This window comes from Ischnura elegans, chromosome X (genome assembly GCF_921293095.1).
Source record: "Ischnura elegans chromosome X, ioIscEleg1.1, whole genome shotgun sequence".
Taxonomy (NCBI): domain Eukaryota; kingdom Metazoa; phylum Arthropoda; class Insecta; order Odonata; family Coenagrionidae; genus Ischnura; species Ischnura elegans.
Window position 1 is genome coordinate 102,840,690 of NC_060259.1, and position 13,581 is coordinate 102,854,270.

The 13,581-nt window shown below is 39.1% G+C and overlaps 1 protein-coding gene across 2 annotated transcripts in view; it reads right to left on the bottom strand.

The window, feature by feature from the left end:
* The window catches only part of LOC124171493 (protein PTHB1), a 75,402-nt gene that overhangs the window by 34,446 nt on the left and 27,375 nt on the right, over positions 1–13,581 (bottom strand). For both annotated transcript variants that reach the window (XM_046550670.1, XM_046550671.1), the window contains exons 8-10: positions 7,748–7,882; positions 4,100–4,274; positions 351–569 (exon numbers count right to left, since the gene is read on the bottom strand). In XM_046550670.1, the coding sequence (XP_046406626.1) occupies positions 351–569; positions 4,100–4,274; positions 7,748–7,882 (529 nt within the window). The remainder of the gene's footprint in view (positions 1–350; positions 570–4,099; positions 4,275–7,747; positions 7,883–13,581) is intronic.

The window sequence follows — 13,581 nt, forward strand, 5'->3', positions numbered from 1 at the left end:
TTCAATACACAAACCGATTCTGCCTCGATTATTTTGGTACTGGTTCTTTTTGGCATTGGTTCCTGTCCCTGTTCTAAGCTTAAGAATTGGTTGAATGGAAGAACAGAACAGACCCAACCCTAATGAGAATGCAAAAAGAGCTCAGTGTGGTGAATGATGCAGATAGGGAGGTATACCAGCTGATTTCAAAATTCAAGAGTCATTTTGCTCAATCTCAAATTGTGCTTGGGTTACAAGATTTTTTTTCAAATTTTTCTCACCTTAAAAATATCCCTCCCAGAAGCCCTAGTATTTGCAATTACCAATGAAATATAAAAACCTTAAATTCCTTTATGACATAATGAACATACCTCCATTTTCAAGACTTGAATGAAGTATTTCTTGAGAGAAAACAGCAGAGAGAGGTAATGGGGAAGTGGTATGAAACACCATCAGGGACGATTCCTCGCCAGTTGCAGAGTAACCTCCAAAGCATGAAACAGTCACTTCTACCATAAGATTTGGAATCACATTTTGAAGAAATGAATTGAAGTCTGCCCTCACCACCAGAGGAACCAAGGTTTCTTCATCTAAAAAAGAAATTCATACAGAAAATGACCTTCCAAAATGATAATTACAAGGGTGACATATATTTTTTATTTACATATTCCCATACCACCGAATACAGCTTATATTGGCCATTTTACATTAGAATGTTCAACAAATTAAACCGCTACATGTGTACGAAAAACCATGCCCTGGATAGGGTCAACCTACCCTCGTGAGACTCAAACCCACAACCTATTGTTTGGCAGGCATGGACTTGAATCCACCACCACCGAGGCCCACATAAGCATACACTATTCATAAGCCGTCAATATTGGGCCAACAAAGGAACATTGCAGAATGAAAATCATTAATTGGCATCGATTTCTAAACCAAGCATGGCACTGATTAGTCTCATGTGCCAACAATCCAACAACCAGTCTTTTCAGCATTCAATCCTCTTTCCAACTCACTTGCTTCCCTACCTCCAGTTCATAGGCCACGTCAAACATGCATATGCTATAGATTTAAGATCATTTACTTCTGACTTTGTGGTAATGTTTTTAGCACATGTGCCAGCACTGAAAATCAAGCACTTGGGATACACCTATACTCTTCCAACAGATGGCAAAAATTGCAATAAAGTTTGTATTTTTTTGGGTTTTTGCTTATTCCTCCAGAGCAATGGATTAAACAGACTGTTACACGGAGGGAATTTCAAAGAAAACCAATTTTACAGTTTGAACCTTAGGCTGAGGGAGTTCACGGTTTTAGCCACCAGAAAGTGCAGGAGAGACCCTCATTGCAGGAGGCACACACTGCCATGAGGGTTGGTCTGGTAGAATTCAGCACATTAGCGATCCTCATGGTGAGGGAAAGTGCTAGATATCAAGGTAGCAATAAAAATTTAGGGTAAATGCCTCAGTCAGCATGCAAAATGTATAATAACGTCCCCACACACTAAGACCAAAGTAAGATCTGTATCCTTCCTTATTCATAGCTGTTAGAGAATGTCAGTTTTTGTGAGTTGAAAATTATCAAATGCATACAAAGGAAGATTGATTATCCAGATAGCGTGGGAGCAGATGCCTTCCACATTAACAACACGTATTTCCAGTGAATTGATCAGTTCCCTGAATAAAGGCAACACTGCAACACAAAAATATTTTAGATTAAGACAATTAGTTAGCATGCTGGAGTCTCATCTGTCACCAGAATGGAACAAATAAATTACTTCATCAAATTAAAACAGCCATGCACGACCACCATACAAAGTGGACATAATAACTGCCTAAGCAATGGAATAAATGTCCTAAGGAATAAAATCTGCTGAGTTACAAGTATTTGGACAAAAAGTGACGCTGCAAAAGATTTTCCATTGAAATTTGAATGCATTTGATAGCATTTACTTGTGCATTACTTGATCCTCAATCATATGAGCAAACCTTGCATTGTTCAATATTTATTCCAACAATTGAATCATATTATGACAATAAAAATTGAGCAAAACTGTATAGTATTTACCAAAAGTAAAATAAGAATGCTTTGCTTTTTTATACTAATGAAAATAAACAAAGTGCATCCATACAAACCTCTGAATTTTTGGTCCTGTGAACTTAGTTATAAATAGAGTCTCCTGCCATTACATTTTATCAAAATACACCCATGTCTCGTATAGCGCAATTTCGATATAGCGCAAATTCGTTCCTCGGGGAAACATTGCAACGCAGTGTAGCCTAATCAAAAATCTTAAACGCTTTCGTGATAAAACGTGAACTTGCGCTAAGTACACACGAAATTGCTATCATTTTACGCATATTAATAGTATTGCTTGCTTCAAATCTTCTAATTTGTTTATGTATTAATCGAAATCTATTGCTGTGCAATGGCCAAAAGCATTACTCGTCATTGGGTCCAGATAGTCGGCCTACCGAAGTAATTTATCTCGTCTCCTTAACAGAATGAGTTAATTTAGATCATAAATGAAGCGTGGGGCTAGTGGAAATGAGTTTTTTTAAGCAATACTGGTTGAGACGTAATTTTTGCCGTCATAGGTTATCGGGGCGATTGACTTCCAGGTAGAGGGTTAACGCTACAGCCTTCAAGGTCATCGGTATTCACGGGGGAGAAATGGAGCGGTGGCCGAGTTGCGTATGAATAGCATCAACACATAAAAGGGTCCGCTATTGAGTCTCAAACACAATAGCTTCGTTCCCTCCCCGCAGTCGTAGGCCCTCTGCGTCTCAAGAATACAGTTCAGCAGTAGAAGGTGATTTCGATAGAGCCATGCAGAGTAAAAACCAAGAGAAAATGGCAAAAAATAGGAATGCGGGTAGAAAAATCAAGAATTTATTAAGAAAAACCATAAACCTAGAATAGAAATTGATATAGGTCAATTGCTTTGAAAATGGAGAACGTCAAAGCGATATTGCGTGGAAGTTTAAACTCACGATGCCTTATTCTGAATAAAGACGAAGTTAAAACATCAGTGACCTCAGCCGCACCAACTTCAACCAAGCGGCCTACACTACGGAAAGTTCATAGTGAATCAGTACAAAAAGACGAGAGTGGTAATCGCTCCGAGACATTTAGTGAAAGATCCGGTTGGTTCCAGAATTTAAACGGCGAGCAGGTATTTTCAGTGCGGCGATATCAGGTGAATCTGCAAGTGTTGATAGCGTAGTCACCACAACATTTTCTGATGAACTCCAAGCTGTGATTGAAAGTGGCTCCTTTCCCCCTCAACTAGTTTTTAATGTTGACGAGACGATATTCTTTTGGAAATGAATGCTTCTCGTTCATTCATTTTCAGGGAAGGAAAACCTGGGTCAGGTTTCAAGGCATTTAAAGACTGTTTCATGTAGCTGCTAATGACTCGGAGGACTTCAAATTAAAATGATTTATCATTCATAAACTCCGCTAGCTATGAAATGGCATTCAAAGTAGCATTTGCCTGTCATTTTGATGAGCGACAAAAGGGCCTGGGTGACACAATAGTTGTTTTTAGACTGGTTTGAAAAATCGTCAACTGCCGGCAATGCATTACGAACCCCTGATATAGCAGATGTTAGCCCACCCGCACGACAGGAGGGAATTTCAAAAGCTCGTAAGAATTTTTTTTAACGTGAATAAAAGTCTTCAAATGCGTGCATACTATCTTTAAAGATGTTTTAAACTATAAACATTTATATAAATAATGTTTTCTGAGGCTATTTATGGGAATATATATGTTTTAGAGGAAATTCAATACCCAAGACCTATGCTACCAGGAACGCATCCCTATCTTCCCAATGTTAAAACGCTCTCGTATAACGCAAATTCGTATAGCGCAAAGACCCCAAGGAACGCATCCCTTGCGCTATACGAGACATGGGTGTATGCTAAGGACTCTTATTGGTTTAGTTCTATTATCCAAGGCTGCACAACATTCAGAAAATCAAATATTAAGAACATCATTCATTTTGGTGCTTTAACAGAGCTCCATATCCATTACCAGGGTTAACTAAAAGACCACGCTCCATGAAATCATGACTGATAACTAGGGCTTCACAAAAGCTTTCCAATTCTTACTTACAGAGTCTTTCAATGAAGTTCTGGCCAAGCATAGCTTTCATAGGACTTTCAAGGGTAACAGACAAGCATACATTATTTAGTGGAATCATTGGTGTCAGGATAACACTCATATCTGCTTCCAAAGAAGATTTCCAATCTCCTTCCTCACTGCCATCATTATTGTTGGCTCCACCAGACTAAAAACAAGGAGAAAAATATGAGAAAAAATACTTGCACTGATTACCATTTCATTTGAGTATTGAAAAGTTTAATAGCTAGGGAAATACCCTAACCAAAAAGAGATTTCCCAAGAGAATTTCTGAAAACATATCCTAAGAAATCACAAGGGATAACATTTGATGATCTAGTATACTATTCATACAAAGTCAAACTGATTGGCACGGATAAAGTCCCATCTAGGGGGGGAGATCAAGGACCCCAGTATAGTTTGAGAGAACAACCATTTCTCATATTTTGATATGGTTAGGCTACATCATTTACACAAAAGTTAATTAGACACAGTGGAACCTCGATCTATTGTTTATCAAGGGGATGGACGAAAAAAAGATGAATGCAGGAAAACAATGAATGAGGGAAAACGATGAATACGGGGAAGTTTGACTGAGTTGCCTGTATATAAGGAAATCAGCATTTTTCTATTCAATTTGGTTGCCTGTGTATCAGGGAACAGGGTTTTGGCGAGTAATTGTGATATTCTTTAAAGGATTCAAACAGGAATTTAGAATGAGAATTTAGCTGTTTACAGGAACATTAGTACATTATGGAAACACTTAGGGCACATTGTTGATTCGACTAATACATATCTCTTTCAAATATCCTAAAGAAATATACAACCTTGTTAAAAAATGTTTGCACTTCATTTCGGCATTTGCGCTGCTATTATGGATTTCTGTGTGATGTAAAAATTCTTATACATTAAACGCCATTTCAAGAGTCCGTTTTCACAAGAGTTATGTGCATGTTATTCCTAAAACAACCGCTTTCACCAGCACAGTGATTCGTTGCGAGATGGATCACAAATGCCAAAAATAGCCTATTATCTGAAATGTCCTCTTTTAAGCCTCCCACTCCTAAATTCCTGGGCTAATGACATGACGAACTCTTCGGCCTCTCTCTCACCTGAACCATCCCCCCTCCACCTGCCATGCCCTCCCTAAGGGAGCCTCCTTCCCCTAACTTCTTTCATACCATATGACCAAGTTTTTTTCCCCCTCCCTCTTCTATGTTGACCAATCCGTTCAACCTAATTACCTTCCTCCCTCCCCCTCCTAGCCTGGTGTAAAAGGATGTGATGGACCTCTGTAGAGTTCACCTGATGATGACATCTAACGTTGAAACCATGGTCGTGAATAAATATTAATGTGAAAGCACAAAGTTCTTCTTTTTTAATTTAATTATGAATCGCTTTCACCAAGTTACGCCTCAAACAATCAATTTTAAAAACATCTTTATATGCTTAGGACCTAAACTGTTACGCTTGGGTTTGGAAATGAAAATAGGAAAAATCTTCGGATAGACCACTCACCAGTGGCGTAGCGAGAGGGGTAAGTGCGGGGGGTCCAGTCCCGCCGATATATAAAAACACAATTACTTTCCTTCATGAAAGGAAACAAAATATTGAAAAATCATGAATTTACAATAGATTTCTTTCAAAAACGAAGTTTTTTCGATTATGAAGGGTGTTAAAATTAGTTTGAAACCCTCTACTTTTTACCCTGATGTTTAAAAATTTCCCCCCTGGTTTTGGACACCCCTAATGAAACTCCTGGCTACCCCACTGCCGTCGACTGAATTCAAATTTTCCTCATGCACGTTTCACCCGAATTTTGTCACTTTCTCATCACATACCGACTTGCATTCCACCCAAAAATGCTTCAGTATTGTGAGGTGGATTCAGCACTTCCTCACGATAATTTCATGCCACAGTACATGCACATGGCATACTGGTTCTCCTTATCTCCATAGAAATGTGTCTACACAATGAAAGACATTTTTATCAGTATAATATTAAATTAAATTGCAACGGCGCAATCAGCAACACAATTAACAGTACTTAAAACAGCATTAGCGTCAATCGCGACGAGATGTGGGAGCAATGACACAACCACTCAGCTAGAGGAAGGGTTGGGCAGCAGAAGCATGTAAAGGAGAGGTGGAGGGGAAGGAGCGCGCTCCCTCCGTATTTCAAGCAACGAGGCTACAAATGAGGGAGTCAAGGACGAACAAGTCAGGTGTTGCTTCAGTGATGTCGTTGCCTTCAAAGCGAAGCTGGGCACACTACGTGACATATGCAGTTGGCGTTTCCAATCCGTCTTTACTTGTTTGAGGCAGGGGCGCAGCTAAGAAGTAAGGCTAGGGGGGGTTTTAGGCACAACTAATACTTTGGGGTGTGGGGGTATTGCATACCCGCCAGGGTAAGTGGGAGTTGCAGGGGACCTCCTCCAGAAAAATTTTAAGATTAATGGGTCTAAATGGCAAGTTTTACGGCTTTCTGAGGGAAATTTAATTAATCTTAACACTATTCTAGAAGTAATACTAATCCATTAAGTAAAATGGATTAAATATAAAAATTTCCCTGAGCTCTGGGGGGAGTTTTATCCCCCAAAACCCCCCCTCCTTGCTGCGCCACTGGTTTGAGGGGTTAATGCTGCGCTTGTTTCTTTGAAAATTGTGTTGTTTGGGCATATTAGTATGGTCTAATTGTAAACAGAAAACTTAGTGGCAATCACTTAGAGCTGAAAAATAAACAGATAAATCATCAGGAATGCATCGCATTTGGTCTTAACTTTTTTTATCTCCTGGATGTCATCTAATTTTCGAAGCTATCGAGACATCTTTGGGCCCAGAAAGCCACTCACCTAGCATTTGTTGTCTAGAAATGGAGAATTGAAGCAGGTAGGCCAAAAATGATCAGTTGGTGAGACGGGGAGGGGTGAAACACGTTTCTATTATTCTCATGTAACATGATATTTTCTTTTGAAGCTAATGATATAAGGTCTTCATGACATGAAACCTGCACTAGCCGTGATCTGGGGTGTCTGGGGCCTATTGTTTAGTTTATGATAGCAAAAAAGTGTCATAGGGAGGAGGGGGCGAGGGCTGATGGGAGTTTTGTCAAACGATGGATGCGAGAAAATAACACATCAGGACAGTGATCTTCAAATGATCAATGCGGGAAAACAATACTTTGGGGAAAGATTGATGCTGGGAGAAACAACATTGCCTACATGGAATTTTATTTGGGACCAGGAATGGCAAACGATAAATGCGGGAAAACGATCAATGGGGGAGCAATGGATTGAGGTTCCATCGTACTTAATTTAAAAGGAGAAAAAGAAAATAGATGCGATGGGAGTGCACGTGCGGTGAGATGGAAGGTGAGCAAGGATGAGTGCAGTGATGGGTGATAAGAAGAGAAGGGGAGGAAAGTTCCAGTCCACAAAGGGTACCTTTGGCTTCAAAAAAGAATTTGGGCAAGAGAGCATGTACTAGGCATTGAGAAGGTAAGCTACAGGATTCCAATGGCGGAAACTGAAACATGTCCCACCAATCATGCAGTGATTTCAGTGTTCCTGCCAATTAGCAATCATGGGAAGGAAGATATAGATGGCATATGGCAGGACAGCGACAGGAAGTACACACAACTTACCTCAAAGACTGGTTGCAATGAGACATTATTGATAACAAATTCCAAGGAAAGTTCAACAGCCCCATTTGATGTGCTCGTTGCATTGGAGGTTTGCGGTGTGGATTCAGGCTGCATGAGTTTGCCTTCTCCAAGTTCCTATGCAACGGAAAAGAAAGGAAATATACGAAACATTTTCACATCACATGAAGTCATTAACGCTGTGTGAGTCTCAACTTTTCGAGATTCAACTAAGATAAAGTACAGCTTGAATCTCATTTTCAATCTCAACATGCTCGACAACTGAGTCTCAAGATCATCGTGGTGAACATAACTTACGAGACCAAGCTGAAGATAGAGGATTGTAAGAAAGGACATTTAGGTTGAAACACAGACGGTGAAAATGTGCTGTTTAGCCAGGAACATTATACAAATTACAAAATAGAGCTTTAAAATATTGTTTTGTATTTTACACACTCAAAACACTGATTTATATTCCCTATTCCGTGCAAGAGGATCAAGCTAAAATGAAAATTTTCGACATCTAAGACATTTTGGGAGACTTGAACAGCATTTTCCATTCAAAAAATTTTTCTTTAGGGCATTCCACATCCATTCATCATTATTCACATGAAAAGATCTCCAGTAGAATTGTACCATAATTGTCTATTTCCACTATACTATATGCATACATATACTAGCTGATCCAGCAAATTTCGTTCTGCCTAATGATCAATGAACAGTCTAGTCACACCATTTATAAATCAAGGCAGTTGTACCAATTTTAATCGTTTTGGACTAATTATAATAAAATGAGGAAAAACATTCTATACAACTACATACATATATAAGTATTAAATTGACTTGTCAGAAAGATATTTTTTTCAATTCAATGTACATGGGATGGACCAGGGAATGTTTAGGCGGAAAATTCTTTTCCATGAATTTTCTAATTTTAATATTTTAATTAGGAAATTTTAAACATTAAGGTTTTATAAAACAGTTAATAAATTTAAAATGATATATGTACATTCAGTTGTTCGCTTATTTGTGTTTTTAACCCTAAAAATATGATTTTAGGTCCAAGTCTGTTGTGTAAACTTGCCTAGTTCTTGACTTGCAGCATGCCAGTTATTACTTGGTTCAGAAAAAGTGCACCACATAAATGTGCCCCGGTCTACTCTAAACATTCGGGTTTTTCTCTTGAGTCAAACACCTTGAATGCAACAGTTTTTGTTTTGTAATCAGGTGCAAGAACAAATAAAGTGGATGACCAACTCGTCAACATACCACATATAATTAACCATCAGAAAAACATGGGATTTCATGAGCACTTGAACACAAGCACCACAAACTTTATGATTGACCTTGTGATTTGTTAATCATCATTGTTAATACAAAACAATTTGGAAATTGTATTTGTTTAAACTCAAAGGGAATATCAGCTGGGATCATGGGAATACTCCGAAAGAGAACTTCCTCATCTTTGAATTTTCCTTTGAGAATAGTTATGGGAATCATATTGATTATCAGTTTTTTTAATCACCAAAGGTAGTCCATTGCATAGTTTTGGTTGGTTTAGGTTTCACAAAGCCAATCTTCAGCTGTAAATTGTGTGGTGGTAGACCAGGCACATCCAATAAGTTTAAAAATGAAGATGGATAGTGAGTGACTTTGTCTTTGTTTGTAACACACGAATGAGAACCTGAGGGGGGTTCTTAGAAGGTTACAACACACTGGATCTGGGACCCAGTAATTAACTGATATGCCCGTGCATCCGGTGAGGGGAGCGGAATGGGAAGGAAAATGATTGAGGTGCCGCCGGGATAGGAGCCCGACAATGCCTCCAGGGTAGGGGTAGGAGTGGAAGGGTAGGAAAGGGAATACCCTCGCCGCTGTGAAAGTGACCAGGGCCCACTACTAGCGAATCCATACTTTATTGTGCCAACGATTTTGGAAGATTTTACAATAAATAAGTAAAATCCAAAGATCAAATCATTGGATTGTTTGTTACAGAGTCAATAAATTTGAATGAATACAGAGTACAAAAGATTTGGTTCTGAATTACGAAGTTCAAGTCATTCACATCTTTGTTCTTAGCCGCCAAAATTGCTCGCTCACTCAACCATTTGTGATACTTTTAGTTATCTATCATTTTCAGGAACACTTCATTTGAGCTCATCTTGCAATGAAACGAAATGGCAAAATTTCCATGGAAATGAAATCAATCTGTTCCATTCATCTACAGGAACTACAATTAGTCAACAATTGGTTGGAACTTTGTTTGCAAACACCATAGTGACATATCGACTTGAGCTGGGCTTAGCTCGAGTTGACATGTCACAGAGCACCTTCTATATAAGCAGCACAGCACCTTCACCAAGCCCTCGTGAAGCAGGGCTATCAGGAGCCTTCCTGGTACCAAAAAAATAAAAAATATCCTGAGAGACCTCTATGCCATCATCAGCACAAACCACACTACTTCCAGTCTCCTCTCTTCCTGCCCACCTATCACATGCAGAAAGGCACCTAACCTGTGCAATATTCCAATCCACCCACCCCTCTCTCCCCCCCACTGCCCTTCTTCCTCCTCACCTTGCAACCGCCCAAGTCGCAAGTGCTGCTTCTTATTTCACTCCACCCCCCCACCACTCATCAACAAATCTTCCTCTTCTACCTGCTGCACCTCCTTTAATGTTGTATACCAGCTTTCCTGCAATTTCTGCCCTGCCTACTATATTGGAGATATTGAAGAATGCACCACACCAGTCTCTTACCGAATGAACAACCATTCGTTCAGCCTGTTCCCCAACACTCCGCCTCCCACAATAGTTCCTTAGAAGTGCTTTTCCCTTTCCTTCATTGAAATTCTCCCAGAAAATGCCACCAGCATTGAGGAGAAAACCCATGCATTGGTGCACATCCGTGTGGAAAAAGCATTCAGGCCGCCTGGGCTGAACCTCGCTTCCTAGCCACCAGCCAGTCCGTCTCCTTTCCCCTCACCTCCACCTTCCCCTCCCCCCCCCCCGCCACCTCTCTGACGCCTCCATGGCTTCAATCTGCCATTAAGCCGAGAGAAATCCAAAATCTGCAGATTTCCGGATTTAGAGAGAAAGCATTATCCTATCAACATCCTTGAAGAAACATTATCCTTGATAGTATGCAACACGCAAGTGCTTTTGTGTGTGCTGGGTAGCAGGACTCCTGGGCGTTTCATAGCCAATGCATAAATATCTTTCATTTTTCATTTACAAAGCCAAAAAAGCAACGTATCCACTGGCGTATGGACTACTGGGTACATGCACTTTTTTCCTCAAATTTAGGCCTGAAAGTCCACCTGCGAGTTACACGCGAATACATTTTATTTTTCAACTTAATTGGAAAAAAAGGTCATTTGCATTATTAATTTAGTTAAAAACTTTTTATAGGTCTTTTAAAGGAAAAATGTCTGGTCTGCTGAAAATAAATTTCTGCGTAACTTTTCAAAATCAGCTGTATGTTTGCATACTAATCTTAAAACTAAAATGACCACAAATGGTTAATTAAACAACCATTGGCGTTTTTCTTTCGCTCACCACTTTGTTAAGTTCCAATACATATGTAAGGGTAAGTGCTTTTGACTTTTAATAAATTGGAACAAATAATGCAAAAATAAAGTATTTTGGGAGAGGATTAGATTTTACTTATAATGATCATGAGTAGTCAATGGAAGACTTTTGCATTTTATCGTATTATTTTGACCTCTTTACTGACTCCTGGTGTCAATTGTGTCAAATATTATAGTGTACATCTTACCACACATACACACCACTCAAGTTTGACTATCCTGTATTTAAAATAATTTATACACACAATTTTACCATTTATGTGAAGGAGAAACACATTAGCAAACCAGCAGTATGATGCAAGGCAAAGAGTAGCTACTAATCATCTTCTGGACAGCAGTTCAAATATGTGCAGAAAGGTTGCAAAGCATGGAACTAAATAAATTAGGAAATAGTTCTTTTGAAGACTCTGTTTCACTAAAAATTTAAGAAAGCTCTGCAAATTGTTTAATCTTAAGGAAGTAGGAGTATACATCATTTTCGGTAATATTTTAATATTTATCACAGAAGTTGAAAGGTAATGGGTGATATTCAGGAAATGCCATCCCAACTTTTGGTCTAAAAAGACACTATCCAGAATTTCAGAAGACTCATTACAGAGCTGTGAGAATCAGGGGTATTGTCTTTTGAGAGCAAATTATTTTGCAATGCTTCAATTGACCCACTGGCCCAATAGGATTGGTTAACAAATTCAGAATCTGTGATATTTAAAAACTATATTTTCATATTATCTCACACCTCTTTAATGTAGCTCCTTTCATGATTCTTAATGTCTCACAGACAATGCAAGTATGTTATCTCTTTCCTAAGCCCTTTCGTGCCAGATGTCGGGTGGAGCCGACGGGAATTTTCATACGCAGAACACCTGACGTCGGTTATAGCTGTCGTGGATTTTTCAATGCAGACGACCGGACGTCGGCTCTGGCCGATGCGAGGGAAGGGAAGTGACTGCTGAAGTAGCAATTGTCCGATGCATTCAGGCCCGGCCTGAGACCCAGCTTAGCGTGTCCTTAGGGCCACTCCTAGAAAATAAAGCCCGACCCTCCCACTCATTATGACCATCCTCACGGCAGGAATCCGTTGCACAGTAGTTACGTTTTCAATAGTTTTTTCAGTGATATGTTTTATTGCATACTACTATGTTTTTATACTTTGGAATGAATTCTTCGTTTTGTTCTGTGCCCAAGCAATTTTAAAATGGAATTTTAGCATTAAAAATAATGGACTTCCGGACTTATAGTCTCATTACCTTATATTTACTAACTTTGTTGCTATTAACACTAGAAACCCATTTAAAATTCCACAATGCTTAAAAAACCGTTAGTAATTCTTTTAGAAGAGTAAATCATTTAAAATCAACAACAATGTTTGGTTGAAAAAAACACTGGTAATGCAATAAGTTGACCGTGGATTTGTGCTATAATAGGGTTAGAGGGTGAAGTCCAGTGGCTGGGGTAAGGGACGAACTTGAGATGGGGCCCAAATCTGAGGAACGAAAATACCCAGGCAACTCACCCCCAAAAAGGAGCTCCGTACAGAGAGGTTTAAAATATTCTTATGCTACTCGTAGCATGAAAACGTTTTTCTATTGTAGGCGCCAGCAGGAAAGGGTTAATTGCACAACAAGAAGCTCATTTTGATCGTCCTCACTGTCACATTAATGCCTCTTTTTTGAGCTTTCCGCAAAAAAGTGTTGAATGTGAAAAAGTGACATTAAAAAAGTGACATTAAATAAAACCCGTCATTTCTATGCCAAAGAGCACTTTTGTTTTGAGGGGGGACCCAAAAATTACCAGACAATTTAAAAAAAAATTCAAAATTTAATTTTTTGTCTTACAAACGTTAGTCACCTTCAAAGTACAGTCCATTTACACTGATGCATTGCTTAAAACGTTTTTTCCACAACGCCAAACACTTTTGGTTCTCGGCGTTTCTGATGCCTTGCAGTGCCGCATTTGATTTTCTTTTCACCAAATAATAATATGACCAAAACATTTCCCTTTCATCACCACTTTCATCCGGTTGAGCTAAAGGAACTCATAAGGTGCGAGACCTGGTGAGTAGGGTGAGTGAGGAAGTAGTATCATGGAATTTTTTTTGCCAAAAACTCAAGTCGCAGCAATCAGCAACACGTGCCGCTTTTTTATCAGGAGGCAACAAACAGGGGATGGATTTTGCCTCCAAATAACATTTTGTGAATGACTTCGGGATTTAATTTTCATGAATTCAATGATGCATTGGAAACAATTTACT